The sequence below is a fragment of the Macadamia integrifolia genome, chromosome 2 (assembly GCF_013358625.1).
Source record: "Macadamia integrifolia cultivar HAES 741 chromosome 2, SCU_Mint_v3, whole genome shotgun sequence".
Classification (NCBI taxonomy): domain Eukaryota; kingdom Viridiplantae; phylum Streptophyta; class Magnoliopsida; order Proteales; family Proteaceae; genus Macadamia; species Macadamia integrifolia.
In genome coordinates this window covers 21464925-21483069 of record NC_056558.1, presented here as the reverse complement: position 1 = coordinate 21483069, position 18145 = coordinate 21464925, and the positions used below count along the sequence as shown (strand labels likewise).

At 41.4% G+C, this 18145-nt stretch overlaps 2 protein-coding genes across 5 annotated transcripts in view; one reads left to right on the top strand and one right to left on the bottom strand.

Annotated features, from left to right (window-relative positions):
* Positions 1-3651, bottom strand: part of LOC122061451 (F-box/LRR-repeat protein 17-like) — a 6874-nt gene extending 3223 nt beyond the window's left edge. The window contains exons 1-5 of the mRNA XM_042624714.1: positions 2949-3651; positions 2501-2602; positions 1390-1534; positions 1079-1263; positions 746-850 (exon numbers count right to left, since the gene is read on the bottom strand). Of these exons, the coding sequence (XP_042480648.1) occupies positions 746-850; positions 1079-1263; positions 1390-1534; positions 2501-2602; positions 2949-3529 (1118 nt within the window). The 5' untranslated portion in view covers positions 3530-3651. The remainder of the gene's footprint in view (positions 1-745; positions 851-1078; positions 1264-1389; positions 1535-2500; positions 2603-2948) is intronic.
* Positions 3652-9381: 5730 nt separating this feature from the next.
* Positions 9382-18035, top strand: LOC122061460 (U3 small nucleolar RNA-associated protein 18 homolog). Of its 4 annotated transcripts, none has more exons than XM_042624746.1 (4): positions 9382-9584; positions 9684-9758; positions 15880-17619; positions 17680-18035. In XM_042624746.1, the coding sequence occupies exon 3, from the start codon at positions 15901-15903 to the stop codon at positions 17605-17607; it is 1707 nt and encodes a 568-aa protein (XP_042480680.1). In that variant the 5' UTR covers positions 9382-9584; positions 9684-9758; positions 15880-15900; the 3' UTR covers positions 17608-17619; positions 17680-18035. The 4 variants fall into 4 exon arrangements, with proteins under 4 accessions (XP_042480680.1, XP_042480675.1, XP_042480659.1 ...); XM_042624741.1 differs by having other exon boundaries at positions 15880-17623; positions 17670-18035; XM_042624725.1 differs by having other exon boundaries at positions 9383-9584; positions 15880-18035.
* The last annotated feature ends 110 nt before the right edge of the window (positions 18036-18145 follow it).

The following is an 18145-nucleotide window of genomic DNA, read 5'->3' as shown; positions in this document are numbered from 1 at the left end:
TTTTTTTTTGAGGGTAGGAATGACCTCAATACTCAATATGATAGTTTCAATGACCAAAACGCAAACCAGTAAAAACTTTGGATATAGGTAGCATATGATGGGAAAATAAAGACCATATTATTCAATATCAGGCATCCTAATGTATGAAACAATACTTCACATGTTTCATATTTCCATCCTTATTTTCGAGTGCATATTTGTCTGTATTATCTGACAGCATGTATTTTGTTCATTTAAACTATCATATTGATATAGTATTCATTAACATTTTTCGTTTCTCCCCCAACTAATCATACATACTGGTATTATATGCATACTAAATAAAAAATAACTGTGTGCATTTGTAACTGCTTTTTTTATTTTTAATGTGTGATCCCAGTGTTGCCGAGTTGCTTTAAGACACTGACTATTGAACCCTCAAAAGATGTGGGCCACTAATTTGAATCTAGCTACCGTATGAACCTCATTTTACTATCTTATTTTCAGTTAAAGAATTACAGTTTAGCACATCAAAGGTCTGAAATTTTGGTCAACAAGTAGTTTGTGTTTCAGTTCATGGAAATGGAAACATATTGTCCTTGCTGATGAAATGAAGTAAGATTTCCAACTGCTTAAATATCAATTAACTGCATGACAGGGATCCATAGTTTTGAGACCTACAAGATACCTTATTACATAGCTTGGAAGTTCAAAAGTATTCCTTCAGCAAATAACAGACGAAACTGGACCAGGTAGTGAAACATACCCACTCAAATCAAGCAATTCTAGACTGTCATAGCTTGAAGCAATGGCAGCTACAGAGGCGTCACTGATTTCTGAACCAAGTACAAGAGAGAGCATGCGCAGATTCCTGAATGGAGAAACAACCATACGGAACTAATAAGAACTGTTATCTCCTTTTTAATCCAAAACAAGAACATTGAAAGACATTTATAATAGAACACGAGACAAACAGTTGGACAAACTAAACATTATTATCTAGCGTCTTCTGTAAAATACGGACAAATATTGTTTTGTAAAATGCATTCTTACAAAACCAATAAAAGAAAATATAATCCAAATAATCATTGCAATCAACCTCAAGTTTGCAGCAGTAAGAGCAAGCACAACAGCATGAGAGAGTCGAAGCGATGCAATATGAACATTTTTCAACCTCGGGCAGGTCCTTCCGAGGCTGTCCACCATGGTAGCAAGATCAGTACAATCATTCTCCTGGCGAGAAAAATCCAAGGAAAGTTCCTTCAAATTTGGGCAGTTAAAAACCTGCCAAAAGCCAGCATGAACAACCGGAGATTAGTTGAATGCACAAGTTCAATGTGAAAGACATCACATGGAAATAAAAATCCCAAGAGAATAGAAAGAAGAAAAAAAAGAGAACAAGAAAATCACCATCTTAGATAGAGAGAAAAGATTTGAAAGCCACAGAGTAGACAAAGTTGAAGAACAGAGACTGAAACCACTAAGGTTAGAGCAACCTTCCATCTTGAGGCTAGAAAGACGTCGTTTATCAGCAACAAAACGACCTAACTCATCCCTGCAATGCAAAGTCACATGAATTATTAATGGAGGTAACAAATCATGCAGTCAAAGAAATATGTACTCCCTGCACCAACAGAACCATCTAAACCAGCTAAGCTATCAAAAAGATGGAAAATCATAAACTTTAGGGGGGAAATGCATTGAATGAAAAACTTATGGAAAAAATGCAATCAAGTAATAACAATGATAAAATCACAGCCTTTTGCATGAGACACAAGCATTTTCACTATGAAAATAATAAAGCTAAAATAATCCAAGCCAATAAAATGTCCCAAAACACCTGGCATATTACACATCACTAGGGTTGTGATTATTATATATTAACTCAATAGATTGATTGATTAACCCGCCAAAGGCAAAGATAGTTAAATCCCTAGAAATGTTGCAGAATAAGTGCCCAAGGCAAGCAAACTTTAACAGCTAATGATGTATTTTCTATACCGTTGTCTCCGTTGCCTTCTAATCAAATGCAACAAAAAGTGTTAAAAATATGTTCCAAAACCCAATTCCATGGATTATTATCGGTTTTACCCAAAAATATAATTAATTGTTATGAAGAAAATAATAATTGGCAATGGTGATCCAACAAAAATTTTAAGAAAGATAATTTTTTTAGGGCAAATGCAAGCAGAATGAGAAGGCCATACTAATAAAAACATATGAACCCAATCATTCAGACACTAGCAAATGACCCAACCACATACCCTCAAATGATAATGAGAGAAACTGAGAAATCCAAACAAACCTGGAAGGTTTGAAAACATAAACAACCACAGTACCAATAATAAGCTACAATCACCATGAAACACATCATCATAACCCAAAGTAACTTGTCAAACTGTAAATGTTAACTATAAGCCCAACTTCAACAGGAAAAGAAATAGAACAGAAAAAATAACACAATAAACAGTGCTTATTTCATGACACCAAGGCTAAGAAAAAATGGAGAAAGATAAAATACCCTGATATCCGATTGGTAGCACAGTCAGATGTACGGACCGCTAAGGATTCCAGATTAGGACAAGAGAACGCAATGCAAGCCAACATCGTTGCATCCAGGTCACTGCAACAGTAAAGAGAATATATGAATTCAAATGCTCCAGATATTTTCCTGATTCGACTTGAAAATAGAAACAATTGAATACAGTAAAAGAAATAAGACACTAAAAGCATTTAAAAAAAAAATAGTAGAAAAATACTGATATGGGAGGCATATGAGAAGAAGAAATCAAATGTCAAATCTAATATCTACTATTAATTTCGTCTCTTTGACCCTCTTTTCCATTTCCCAGCTTCACCATTGGCTTAAACATTTAACTAGTCCCAATGCCGCTTGATTTCATCTGCATCTGTCAAGAAAAAACTCCAGATCTGCAATACCATTAGCTCGGAACCATTAAATATCTAACCTCTCGATCCTAAGAGAGAGCCTAACGAGCCCCGAACACTTTTGCAACACAGGTCCAACCAACCCAACTTGAGCTTTTGCAGGGATTCTAAGCCTTAACTCCTCTGCCGCCCGCCAGAGCTTCCTCGTGCAGTCCCTCCACCCCGTACAAACATTCGCCGCCGACAACAACGATGCCGGCGGCAATCTCCGCAACACCTCCCAAAGGCATATCCAAGGAAGCCGAACATCACCGATGTCTACATTAATCTCTGGCGATCCATCGGAGAAACCCTCATCATCAGATAGCGGTGAAAGGTTCACCTCGTTATCGTCGAATGAGAGAGCGCGACGGAGGTGAGAGGAGGGCTCGCGCGGTGACGTAGGGGTGGGGAAGGAAGGAGATGGAGTGGCGATGATGGAAGAAGAGTCAGCGGTCAAGGTTGTGGTTTCGCCATTGCAGGAGTGGCCTTTCTTGGGGAGACCACAGCGGCCACAATTATAGTTTCCGCGCCTTTTGCTGCGCTTGATATTAGACAAGTCGGAGGCGGTGATGGCGCCGTCGGGAAAGGTAGTGGCCAAATGAGGGTGGTGGCGCCGCATTTGGCTTTAGATTGGCGGAGATGCAAATGGAGGGTAGAACTGAAACACACAGAGAGTGAAGGAGCGCAGGCATAAATGGCATGAGACGCTGTTGGAAATGCGCGGGAGATTAGAAATGTTTTCGCGCCTCTATAATTTCGTTTCTGCAACTTGATCCCTTCTATGTGAAAAAAAGCAGCATGAATGCAACGTGGTCCTGCGCTAGACATAGAAAGGGGTGAAATGACAACTTCATCCCTGATGAAATTCATAAATACTGACAGTGTAGATAGTTGATATTAAGGATGTCAATTTTGAGCCCGCATCGGTAGGCCCAACTGAGCCCGACACGATTATGGTCCAATTTAGACCAATCCAATTAATAAATGTGTCAGGCTTTAATATTGTAGGTACCTAGCCCATCAGACGCCCGATCAAACCGACACATTTATATGCCCCACCCCCTTTAATACTACATAAAATTCTTATTTTGCCAGTACTAGTAAGAAACTAATTAAGCTTTCTTACCTTTTGCTTTGTAGTATGACTTGATTTAATCAAGCTTTATTTTGTAAGTTGTAATGGTCATAATCTCTTTTTGTTTTTTTTTAAAACAACCATAGTCTCATAGCACTTATCTTCTTAATAAATATTTGTGTCACATGTTTCTGGGCCTTCAACCCACTTAAGAATATAATTTTAGGGTAGGCACATTTAAAGCTCGTTTAGAGCTTGTTTAGACTTAAATAGGTTCGTAGCCCAGTTAAACCCGTTTAAGGAAGCCCAATTAAAGCTTGACACCGACTGACCCGATTATAAACCAACACCATGTCCCCCAAAGCTAGGCCCGTTTACTTAAACCTGGCGTTCACGGTGCAATGCTTCCAAATGGTCAAGCCCGATTAGGCTGATCGAGACCAGCCCGACTCGATCGGTTGACACCCCTAGTTGATATGCATTTTGTCCCATTGGCTCTCACACCGTAGTGGCCATGCTGCATTTCACGGAACTCTCCCCCATATTCAAAACATGGAAGGGTTTTTCACCATACTAGCATGGGTAACTCTCTCGAACCCATAGTATATGTATCAGTATCGGTATCGGTATCGGTATCGATATTGATTAGGATTGATAATAAGGGAAGTGTTTTATGTGGGGGAGCGTGGTTTTTGCACATGTGCGAGAGCCAATGGAAATACATAAGGAAAAATCCACATAAGAGTCATTTTCCCCTTTCATGTGGGGTGAACTGATCATTTTGCCATCCATGTGTATTGGGCCTAAGGACTAGCACACTGTTTGATGATGTTCTGCTGTTTTGGTGTCTAGAAACAGCATAAACAATTTTTTCACATTTCTGAAAACAGAAACAAATTTTTTGGTGTTTGATAAACTTGTTTCTCGGAGCGTCCACACCAAGATCTACAACATTGACAATGGAGTCAAGCACTATCTTCAAGGATTTTTTTGTGTTTGGTAAATGAGTTGGCTTTTGATCCGTTTGTTATCAGGAATTTTCTCAATATGTTGGCTTCAATTTGTTTATAAAAACAGCGAAATAAGTATAACATGTGTTTTACGTTCATGTTTCTTGTATTATAAATTGCCATCAAATTTTATTTACGTTTCTAAAAACGTGTGGAATGAAACGGATTTATCAAACGCTTTTAAGGTTGCTTTTTCCGTTTTTATCACATAAAAGTGCAGAAAACGCGTTTCTAGTAATGTTATTAAACGGTGCCCCCACATAAAACATTTTCCCTTGATATAATAATATTAAACCAATATGGATAAGCATGTATAGATCAATTGATAAGACTTTTTATTTTTTTTCTTTTTTTTGGTAACAAACAAAAAAAAAAAGTGCTCCATGGTAGCGGTCATAGTCCTCATACGACAAGCGGCCCTCCCATAATACCAACGAGCGATAGTGGATCTGTTGTAACCCGGCAGTCATTGAGAGGGGGGTGAATCAGTGAGTCTAATTCCGATCCCCAAAAAACTATCTGATGCCTGGCTAAGAAAAACCTGATATACCTATCATTGTTTGCACATAGTCGTATGCACACTCAGCCTCTCATAGGCACTTCCAAGTGTGCACACCCATTCTATTTCACATTCCACGCACTTTAATATAAAATGCAAACAACAAGCACCCACAACACAATATTTTTATAAGGTTATGCAATTTGCCTGCATCCCCGGAGTAGTGCTTGTAAAGGCTTCGTACATACTCAATACACTACTTTTGACTGCACCCACACCTAATTTTCTCAAGTCGAAGCTGAGATGGTACTTGCAGTGCCGGTACAATGTGTAGCACCCAGTCCACGGGAGCACCCACTCCCAGTGCTTAGCACCTACTAAGCACTCAATAAAGAATACAGTAAATTTGGGCTTATATCAATCCCCTACAGTCAAGCTCTGCTTATCATATACATCCACAACTAGTTAGCATGTTTATAGTTCATCCAAAACTAACCTAGCATGTATACATTTATCCACAACTAACCCTAACATACATACATGTATTTAATGTAAAATCAAAGGTTAAAGAATCTTACAACCGATTGCCTAGGATGACTGAAAAATTGTATTGACAAGTTTGGTGCTCACAACTTATCTCTCATTGGCTTCTTGTTCTTCAAAGCAAACACATCATTGCTTTCTTCTCTTCTTCGTTGGCACGGAGTTAATTTATCATTAACACACTTCAACCACCTATTTTACCTCATTTAATGGCCTAAGAACATTTATCATCAAGTATTCATGTTCATTCAAGGACCAACAAAGAGGGGGAAGCTTCTCTTGCCAAAATCAGAGGTCTGTAGCCTTCCTTCACTCAAAACTTATTTTTCTTGCTTCCATAGTGTAGGGCTTGAAAAAAATGAAGAAGTAGCAACCTGATTCACCCAAATCCGAGTTAAAATGAGGGAGATATGACCATTTGAAATTTGAGCAATGAGATAGCCTGAAATGAAATCTTCGTAGTGGTGGTGTAAGCTATACCTTCGGCGGGCGCAAATCTGGCCGTAGATCTCATTAAAAGGTATATCTTAATATGATCCGTCCGATTAAACCAACGAACAATAGATCTAAACCAGAGGTTTTGAATCTTGATGATGTCATCTTGACGTATGCGCTGACATTCTCAGACGCGTTGTCGATCACCGATTGGTTGGTGTACCGAGTTTCACGGTACGCTGTCGGCTAATTTCAATAAGCTTCATTGATATTGACTGTTAGATCATAACCAATCTAATATGATTGGCTTATATCAAGATATAGAGAATCTCTTTATAGATTTTATGCACATGCGCTACACACAATCAATAGTCAATATGATGAGCCGCAACACCATCATATCTAATAAACCTCACAAATGAGAAGCCTCGGATAAACATCTTCAACGTAAGCTCTTACACGAACTGTCAGATCTGAATCTGACCGACGTGGCTCAATCTGACCCGTGTATTAAGGATCCCTCTAATTTTCTTATATACATATAAGCCCCTGCCTTATATTTCCAGTGCTAAACACCCCTTATCAACTAAGATCTTCAAAATCTCAAAATTGCATAAAACTCCTTAAAATTTAAAAATAAATTCTAAAAAATCCACCCAACACCGAGAGCATACTGATGAATTTTCGGTTTGGATTTTCGTATCGGCATTACGGAAACACTTATAACTTTTTCATATGATATCCGATCGAGATGAAATGAAGTGCTTTGGTACCGTAACTGGATGTTCTACGACTTTCCAGAAGACTCAATCATCTGACTCAACCATGTAAAAAGATTAAAATACCCCTAGTCTTTTCCAATGACGCATCTTTCTCATACGGAATCGGAACACGATGAAATCAGAACTGTTGGAAATATTGGATTTTTTTCGTATTGTTACATGGAGAACACTTCCTTTACAAAATTTATCTTCAATGCCCAAACTGCCTTCAACTATCACAAAAGTCGTAACTTCTTCATACGGTATAGAAATGTGATAAAATCAAATGCACTGGACTAGGTAAATTACAATATATCTTTTTTCATGAAGAACCAATATTCCAAAAATGTCATTTTCATTATCGAAAATCTCCCCGAGCATTAATAGACTAATTTTACCAATTTTGACCCAGAAACCCGCACCACTTACTAAGGATATATTAAACCACTCCATGCATACCAAGCGGCTCTGTTATCTCATCGGTGATACTGGACACTGTCATATCATCATTTTCATCCACGTCACCCAAACTGGCCAAGTCATCATCGCCACGTGGCCGGATTGTCCACAAGGACAACCATAAAACAACAGGATCGTGCTGAGTTTTTTTTTTCCTTTTTAATAATCAACTATAGTCATCGTATTTTTGGTGGAAGATCGTAGCCTCCACTAGCGCCCCCACAATCTGAAGTATGAATTAGGTATGAAAAATAAACTAAGGAAAATACACAAGGACAAATCCACATAAGAGTCATTTTTCCTTTTCATGTGGGGTGGGCTGATCATTTTGCTCTTCATGTGTCTTGGGCCCAAGGACTACATTCCCCCACATAAAACATTTTCCCCTTGATAATAATGTTAAACCGATATAGATAAGCATATACAGACCAATTGATATGACTTATTTTCTTTATCCCTTTTCTGGCAACAAACCAAAAAAATGGTGCTCAATGGCAGTGATCATAGTCCCTATATGACAAGTGGCACTCTCATAAGACCAACAAGAGATAATGGAGCATGCTGACTATTCTTTTCTTTTTAATAATCAACTATAGTCAGAGTATTTTTTGTGAGAGACCATAGCCTCCATCATCGCCTCCCATGATCTGTCTCTCTCCTCTACCCATATAGGTCATTTCACATGGTGGAGGAGAGGGACAAATTGTTGTGGAGGCTCTACTCCCCCATAGAGAACAACATCCCTCAATTATAGGGGTGTCAAAAGTGAACCCAAACAAATAATACCGATAGAAAAATTCCAGTACAAGCCGACCCGAACTCTTAATGGGTTGTTTTCGGTTTAAGGGTCTTAGCATTTATTGGTTTCGGTTTGGGTCGAGCTAGCCCAATGGGCGATCGATGGGACCAACTATTCGGCTCGACAATTAAAACCTTCCCAGTAAACCCTTGTATATAAGCTCATTTTGAGAGTTTTTCCTCTTGTTTTCATTTTTCAGTCCAACTAGGTGTGTCCAACGATTAGTTTGACTCGGTTTCGGTATAGGAATGGGAGAGATCGAAACCAATAAGTTAAGGAACTTCGGTTTTCAGTCAGTTTCGATTTTGGTTTTGCAATATTGGGTATATGCCAATTTAAATCTGTTTATTATTAGACTTGAACCATAGTAAAATCTTACATTCATAACGTGTAATTATGAAAACGCTTCAAATTTGTGACAAAACCATGGTTTATCATTGTGAGGGAAAGATAACTAGTATTGAAATACATAGATAACTAAATTACCAAAAAGATAACTAATATTGAGATCACAAAATAAACACTACGTACTATCTAATCATTCATTTCACTATCCAACTAATATTTTATATTGAACAAGGAAATCAATGGAAGCATTGTTACAATTTATAAATCAATTTTCATGTTCATAAATTTGTATCAATTCTCCTTATAATAAAAAATATTATAACTAATATCATAAAAAATAGATAATAATTTTACATATTTATAACCTTATAATCATTTTTTTTATACCCAAAAAAAAAAAAAATAATCACTTATTTTTATATCCATTTTATTTGGTTTGGTTTCAATTTGGTCTAATTTTCAATCAATCCCAACACGGCTCAGTCCAAAACCAATCCAAGGAATTTAGTCCAGTTTTTTCGGGTCTATCTTATCGGTTCGGCTAGGTTTTGACACACAAACAAGTACACAACTCCAGCGGCTGAAACCTAAGAAGCTCTGCTCTTCTTCCAAACTGGTTTTTGAGTTAGTGAATTTCTTGCCTGTAACGATTCTCCGTAACGGCTCTCTGCAACTTTGCTACCTACCTCTCTGGTGATCCATCTCCTCTCTCACCTCAAGCAGCGTCAGTTAGGACTCGAACCAGGTAAGTAGCTCCCCCTCCCTACCACCTCTCTCTCGACTCTGATTCTCTGACTCTCTGTCTCACTCAATCTGCTGTAATTTGAATTCTGGATTTTCGCAGACCTGCTTTTGCGGTTGGGAACTTAGGTTTATCGGAGTTCCAGAACAGAAATCTGCGGAGGGAGAATATTGTAAGGTCAGTTTATGAAAAAATAGAAGCACTTTGAAGCAACAAGTAAAGGAGAAACTTCGGTTTAAAATAATGGCAGCAATAAATCCAAACCAATATCCAAACCGGTAAAAGGGACTTCTACATAGTTCCTCTCTTGATCCGATAGATGAATAGAATTTTTGGTTGGTAGATTTATGGTAGAATTACTATCAGATACTTGGTATGGCAACTACTTTGTCGTGGGTTTTGCATAGATCCATATGTAGCTTATACCTACACTGGTTGAGATTACGGCCTGGTCATGGCATGCCCATTTCTGGATCTTGAATATGGTTTGAATCTTCACTTATCCTGGTCCGTGCATGAATACCATTTAGGTATTGTCGATACTGAGTATCAACCTAATATGTCACCTCGCCCGCTGCTTCGTCCACGCCCTTGGTTTCTGACGCTCCCCTGAGCTTGGCGCCGACACCTGTGGTCTCCAACGACCCGGGATATCCCTTTCCCGGTCTCCAGCCGTCCTGCAACTCAGCGCCTCCGCTGCCTCTGCTCACGGCCGCTGCCGTGAGCCCCTCCGCCTGCTCTCTGCCTCAGCTCATTGCCGCTCCCACGAGCAACCTGTCTGCCGCCGTTATCCTCTCCGTCGCCGATGCCGTCGCTCCCTCGAGCCCCACGTCTGCTGCTGGAGTACTCTCCGATGCCGCTGCTGCCGCTGTTGGCCATCTTGACGTAGGGGAATCGCTGGTCTCTCTTCCCATGGCTTGCGATTCCCTTACCACTGATCCGACTGATCAAGATGGCATCGATCAATCCCGATGCTGCTGTTCTCGCTTCAGTCAACTACGTATGCATTGCCTTTGTTCAATCCTCAAAGGCGCATGTCTTAGCCTTGGAAGGTGCTGCTGAGCACGCCACTACCTTGCCTATGACTGGAATTGCTCTGCAAGCTGACCCCCCTGGTCTCTTCCCAACTCTGTTGCCGCTGCAACCATCATGACTTCCCCGAGTCTGCCGGACCGCTCACACACTGGTTCCCAATCCTGCCCCTCTCGTGCCATTAGGAATTATGGCCTCACCTGTCCTATTGCAACCTGCAGCCATAATCTCCACTAGCCTTAACCCACCATCCCCCATTCATTCCACCAGCATCTCTTCCTCCTCCCCTTCTCTCCCTACCCTCACCCCTGTCTCTTAGGGCTCCAAGAAGAAAAAAATCTTCCACCTCTGCTTCCAGAACCTCATTGCGTTCCAAATCCACCAATAATTCTAAATCCGCCTCATTTAATCTTAAGATCTAATCCTCCATCCAAACCTCCTCCTTTCAAGCTCCCATCTTTTGAACCTCTCGTTGTCTCTTTCGAGCATTTGTTGCCTCCCTAATCTGGTTCTACATGACTCCTTGGACCATCTGGAACGTTCGTGGTCTCAATTCATTGGCCAAGCAAGCGGAGATCCGTTCCCGGATTTGCTCCTCCAAGTCCAATCTCTGTTGCCTTCTTGAGACTCGAGTCTTAGAGTCTAATGCTGCTTGCATAGCCACAACTATTGCTCCCTCCTAGTCATTCGCCAATAACTACCTCCATAGTCCCATTGGCAGAATCTGCATTCTCTGGAATTCCTCTTACCTCTCCATCTCTCCCCTATCCTCTTCATACCAAGTCATTCACCTCTTCATCTCCCATGCTTTTGGTTCCTTCATATGCTTCTTCTCAATCATCTATGCCCATAACCTTGCCTCTCGTAGGCTCCCCCTTTGGGCCGATCTTCTCTTGTGCTCCCTCCTCTGACTCTCGTCACTGGGGGATCGGGGTAGACTTCAATGCCATCCGTTTCAGCCATGAGAAGCATGGAGGTAACCCTGTTGACCCCCTAGCGGTCAATTCCTTCAATGATTGCATTGATGATCTTGGTCTTAGTGATCTAAGGTGGTCTGGGACCAAGCTTACGTGGTATAACCGCAGAGCCGGTTCTTCTTAGGTTGCCTGTAAGCTTGACCGGACCCTGGTCAATGAGCCTTGGCTGGAGTCCTTTCCCTCCCACGCCTGTTTTGATCTCCCTGGTATCTCGGATCACTGCCCCATGGATCTTCATGTTCTTCCCTTCCACTCCTTCTGTCTTAAGCTTTTCAAATTCTTTGACATGTAGACCTCCCATCAGGACTTTCTTCCTATTGTGCAAAATGCCTAGTCCATTCCCATTCCTTGCTCCTTCCCTCCCCTTATTGCTTTTGCCAAGAAGCTCAAATCTGTCAAAGCTGCCCTTAAGCTTTGGAATTCCTTCATCTTTGGCAACATTTCCTCCCATGTCTCCTCTTGTCGAGACAATCTTCTTCTCATTCAATCCAAATCCAGCTTGATTAGATTTACCCTGCCCTTGCCTCTGATGAGAAGGCCGCTGCTTCTGAGCTTGCCTTGCTTCTTACCTAAGAGGAGAACTTCTTTCACCAGAAAGCTCGTATCAAGTGGCTTGATCTAGGAGATTCCAACTCCGCCTTCTTCCATCGCTCTCTTAAAGTTAGAAACAATGCAAATACCATCCCCAAACTCCTTTCCTCCACTGGTATTGAGCTCCTCCTCCCTGAGGAAATCAAGTCTGAAGCTGTTTCTCATTTCATGGGAATCTTCTCCCAACCTCTTCTTCCTTCCCCTCCTCCTATCCCCCCCATATCCTCAACAAATTTGTCTCAAATGATCTTCTTCCTTTTCTTCTTTCCGTTCCCACTGATGAGGAAATCCTTTCTGCCATCCTCTCTCACAAGGCCAACAAAGCCCCTGGTCCTGACAGCTTCAGTATGGGGTTCTTTTCCTCTTGTTGGAACATTATTCTTAATGATCTCATCCTTGCGGTGAGGAGCTTCTTCCTCAACCCTTCCCAGATCAAAGGGATCAATCACACCTTCCTCTGCCTCATCCCTAAAAAGGAAGGAGCCGAATCGATGAATGACTTAAGGCCTATTTCTCTCTGTAATCTGCTTTATAAGTTCATAGCCAAAATTCTGGCTAATAGGATTGGGAAAGTCATTGATTCTCTTGTGAGCCCCAACTAATCAACCTTTATTGCTGGGAGGAGCATTGCTGACAATATCATCTTCTGCCATGAGATTGTCAGAGGGTTTGATTGGAAAAACCACTCCCCCTCTGCCCTTGTCAAAATTGATATTCACAAGGCTTTTGATTTTATCAGTTGGGACTACAACTCTAAAGTCTTGCCCCAAATGTCCTTTACCCCCTCCTTCATCCACTGGATCTTCTGCTACATATCCACACTCCCTGTTTCTCAGTTTTAGTCAATGGTAGCCCTGCTGGGTACTTTCGCTCTGGGCGGGGTATCCGCCAAGGTTGCCCTCTCTCCCCCTTTATTTCCTCTCTCTCTCTCTCTCTCTCTCTCTCTCCCACTCCATTTAGTCGGCCTTTGATCTTCATCTGATCTCCCCTATTCCCACGTGTTAGGCCCTCTCTCTTACTCACCTTGCTTTTGCAGATGACATCATGATCTTCTCTAAAGCTGATTCCCTCCCCCTCTCTTCCATTATGTCCACCCTTCATTCCTTTGAGTCCCTTTCTGGGCTCTCCATCAACCTCCTCAAATCTAATCTCTTCCTCTCTGTGTCTCTTCTGAAATCCAATCCCTTCTTCTTCGTATTACGGGCTTCTCCTTGGGTTCCTTGTCAGTCAAATACCTGGGCCTCCCTCTCATATCCTCTAGGCTCTCTGCCCACCATTGCTCCCCTATGCTTGATCTGATCCGGAAAAGGCTTCAGCTCTGGAAAGGCAAGCTCCTCTCCTATGCTGGTCGGCTTGTCCTTATCAGATCTGTCCTCCAATCTCTTCATCTCTACTGGTCTGGGATCTTTGTCCTTCATGCTTCCACTGTCAAATCCATTGAAAGCCTCTTCTGTTCCTTCCTCTGGAAAGGTTCCAACTCCTCCAAGTTTCTCCATCCTATGTCTTGGGAAAGGGTTTGCCTGCCCAAGTTTGAAGGAGGTCTTGGTATCAAAAGGATCAAGGAGGTAAACTCTGTGGGCATTCTCAAGCTTATCTAGAAGATTGCCTCCAAGCATCAGAGCATATGGGTGGACTGGGTATACTCTTCTCTGCTTACTCACAACTACCTTTGGACTTGCTCCTTCCCCTCTGATACCTCGTGGATTTGGCGAAAAATCCTTAGCCTCAGACCCCTTGCCCTTATTGCTTGTTCCAACATCATTGGCAATGGCCATTTGACCTCCCTTTGGATGGACCCTTGGCACCCCTCGGGTATCCTCTCTTCCCTAGTTACCCCTAGGATCATTTATTCCTCTGCTCTTCCCAAATCCTCTTCTGTCTCCTCCATTCTCTCCCTTCTGGGCTGGACCCCTCCTTCTTCCCCTCCCCCCCGCGGTCTGTGGGCCTCCCTTCCCCCCATTCCCCTTGGTCATCTTGGTAGGGAGGATAAATGTGTCTGGCTTCCCTCTTCCAATGGGTTGTTCTCTTCTACCTCTGCTTGGTCCTTTGTCAGATCCTCGGGCCCTATTGTCTCATGGCGTAACCTTGCATGGTTCAAAGGCCATATTCCCCGTCACAGCTTCACTACCTGGAGATGTCTCTCCAATTGCCTTCCTACGCAGTCCTTCCTTCTTCGGCGGCACATCCAAGTTGATCCTGCCTGTTGTCTCTACCCTGATGGTCAAGAGGATATCCCCCACCTCTTCTTCTCTTGTCTTCTTTTTTCCTTGGTCTGGAAAACTGTCCTTGCTCGTTGCTGGTCTTCCCTTAAGGGTAATTCTTCCCTTTGATAGGGAATGTATTTGGGTTGATATGTCTTTTGTTCGCTCCTCCATCTGTGACACCATTGGTAAACTTGCCTTTTCCGCAACAATTACTCATCTTTGGATGGAGTGTAACATTCGTGGTTGGTCTTCTAACCTCCGCTCCTCGGATAGAATTTGGAAAGCCATCATCTTCGATGTTGCCTCAAAAATCCAATTTCTGAACTCCTTTCGATCTCGGCCGATCCCCTTTTCTATCAGAAATGACCACATAATCTCTTCGTGGAACCTTTTGCCTACCCCTACCCTCCCCCTCCCTCTTGACCCCCTCCCCCCTCTTCTTGTCCCTCCTCCCTCTCTTGGCCCCCCATGTTCCGGCCTTAGCTGTTGGTTGTTGGTTGCTGCTGTTTTCTTTTTAGTTCCCTTTTGCTTTGTTGGCTTCTCCTTGTCGGCTTAAGCCTCCCCTCCCCCGCTTTTTCCCCTTCTTTTTTCTCTTCTCTTTGGGTATAAATTTATTTATTCATCCAAGAAAAAATGATGGCTATAGATAATCCTCACCTTTGTGTTGTTAAGCTTTCCAGTGTAATTTTTATAGCTACAAACCGACCTCACCATTTTTTGAGCCATAGTTGTCTCTGATACATGTAGTCTGTTGCTCCTGGAAGGGTTGGAGTATGTGAATTCTGCTCCCTGGCAAGGGTATCTCAGACCCAAGGTGTTAGTCTTGTCCTAGTTGGGGGGGCTATTTTCTTACCATGGAAATGAAGACCCCTTTTATTAGGAGGTCCTTCATTAATATGCTATTAGTGTGTACATTGTTGCCTGAGTGAATATGGAAAAAGGTGAGCTCATGCTTTTTGATGTTTATGTTAAGTGTTTTCCTTGGAAATGGTGTCTAGAAGAGAACCTGTGTTTTATTATCTTTTCAAATATTTGAAATATCCAGTTAGAGCAAGTAATAAGCATAAAAATATGGCCTCTGGAAACATACCTCCCAAACTCCCTACTCCCTACTCCCTACTCCCAGAGAGAGGTTATTTTCTGCTAATTTGTCTTGTTTATTCATTCTGATTTAAAAAAAAATGAAAATGTTTATTTGATTTATTGGGAGCTTATATAATGTCAGTTTCAATTACTAATTGAGTTTTGCAGAAAATAAGGTTTTTTTTTGGATGGGGGTGGGGTGGGGTGTGGGATACCTCCGACCATGAGTTCTTGTTGGGTTCAGTGGTGGTTATTGTTTGTTGTTATTGTATCATGTTTGAACTTTGAAGAATGCAATTATAGGGTGCCTGAGACTCTCAACTTATTTTTTAATCGTTGAAACCTGAGGTCATTCAAGTTTCAGTTGCAATCCTTCGTTTTAATGCATTTTGGTTTTGCTTGATTTTGCAGATTTAGCTTTCTGATCAGGCGATGAGTTTAATTTCTCAAAATGCACTTCCAAAAAAAAGTGTTGATAAGGTTGAAAAGCAGGAGTCCAAAGAGCCTGTATTTTTGGAAGGGAATGAAGAAACTGAAGTTACAAAAGAACCCAACTCTGATGGCTTCAAGAATAAAAAGAGAAAGAAAGAGAAAAATGAAGATGAGAAGCAGTTAGAGATTGTGCAGGAAAAGGAAATGAAGAGGCTGGAGAACTTCTTGTTCGGGTCTCTATACTCTCCAGTTGTATATGGAAAGGAAGATGAGGAAGAAGTGAGAGATTTTACTGATGGGGGTCCTGCTTTGTTCTTTACAGATCGATCTGCAGATGAGGTAGTATCAGCTTATGAGAAGGAGGTGGAATTTCAGAAGGAGAGCAATGATGAAGTAGAAGCAATGGAGAGGAAACCTGCATGGGTGGATGAAGAGGAGGAAAAGACAACTGTAGATATCGTGAAAGTTAACAGACTGAGGAAATTGAGGAAGACAGATGATGAGCGTTTGATTTCTGGTTCAGATTATGTGTCAAGGTTGAGGGCTCAGCATGCCAAGCTGAACCCAGGGACAGAGTGGGCCCAACTTGTCCCACGATCAGGTAATTATGATCCTTCTGATGATGAATCAGATGAAGAAAATGGTGTCATGATAGCCCAGGGTTACAAGAATATTGAAGCCGATGATGATATCCTTCGGTCAAATGAAGACCTTGTTGTGAAGAATGGTGCAAAGTTGTTACCTGGATTACTGGAGTACTCGAGATTGGTAAATGCAAATGCCATGGATCCCTCCAGTGGCCCCATTAATTCAGTTCAATTCCACAGAAATGCTCAGTTGTTACTTGCTGCTGGATTAGATCGAAGGCTAAGATTTTTCCAGATTGATGGGAAACGGAACACTAAGATACAAAGCATCTTCCTCGAGGATTGTCCCATTCGCAGAGCTGTTTTCTTACCTGATGGGTCCCAGGTTATTGCTGGGGGAAGGCGTAAGTTCTTTTACAGTGTTGATTTGGTGAAAGCAAGTGTTGATAAGATAGGACCTTTAACAGGCAGGGAGGAGAAAAGCTTGGAAGTTTTTGAGGTATCCCCTGATTCTAGTACTATTGCTTTTTTGGGTAATGAAGGTTATATTGTCTTGGTTTCAACGAAAACAAAAGAGCTGATTGGCACGCTGAAGATGAATGGAACTGCTCGAGCTTTGGCTTTTGCTGATGATGGAAGGCAACTGTTGAGTTTTGGTGGGGATGGGCATGTCTACCACTGGGACTTGCGAAGGAGGACATGCATTCATAAAGGTGTCGACGAAGGTTGTGTCTATGGTTCAGCTCTTTGTACCTCTCCAAATGGAAGTCTTTTTGCAGCAGGTTCAGAAAGTGGGATTGTCAATATTTACAACAGAGAAGATTTCTTAGGGAACAAAAGAAAACCAATCAAGACTGTTGAGAATTTAACTACTGCGGTGGATTATTTAAAATTCAATAATGATGCTCAGATATTGGCTATTTGCTCAACTATGCAGAAGAATAGCTTAAAGCTAATTCACGTTCCATCTTTCACTGTATTTTCCAACTGGCCCCCACCGAATAAGACTCTGCATTATCCTAGATGTTTAGATTTCAGTCCTGGTGGAGGTTTCATGGCCATGGGAAACGCTGCAGGGAAAGTTTTCTTGTACAAGTTGCATCATTACCAACATGCATAGAGTGATGGGAATGTAATAGGAACATCTCAGCTGTCTTTTACGTGGCATTGGCATGCATAGAGTGATGGGAATGTAATCTGAACATCTCAGCTGTCCTTTATGTGGCATTGGTATTCCAGATGCCAAATTTGAAAAGCTGGGCAAAGTTCATAGAGTGGTGGTAATCTGACTGCTTGCCCTTCATTGGTATGTGAGATGCCAAAAGTTTGTGACAACTGTTTTAGGTCCTAGCAGAGTATCAATTTTTGTTGTAGGAGGATTATGTGTGGTAATTATTATTTAGCTTACCTTGAACTTTTAGATTTTGTTTTTATCAAAGAGTTCATTGTTTCTTTTTGCTACTCCTGTTACTTTGTATGGTGGCATTATTATGAGGGAGATAATAATGAGCGTCTCCAGTAATTGATTTGGGTGAGAATATTTTTTTATGTTGGCCAGAGTATTGAAATTTCCTTTGATTGTTTCTGGCATTCATGTGTCTTTTGAGTTAATGAAAATCTGTAAAGCTTTCTGGACTTCAAAAGAAAAGAAAAAGTCA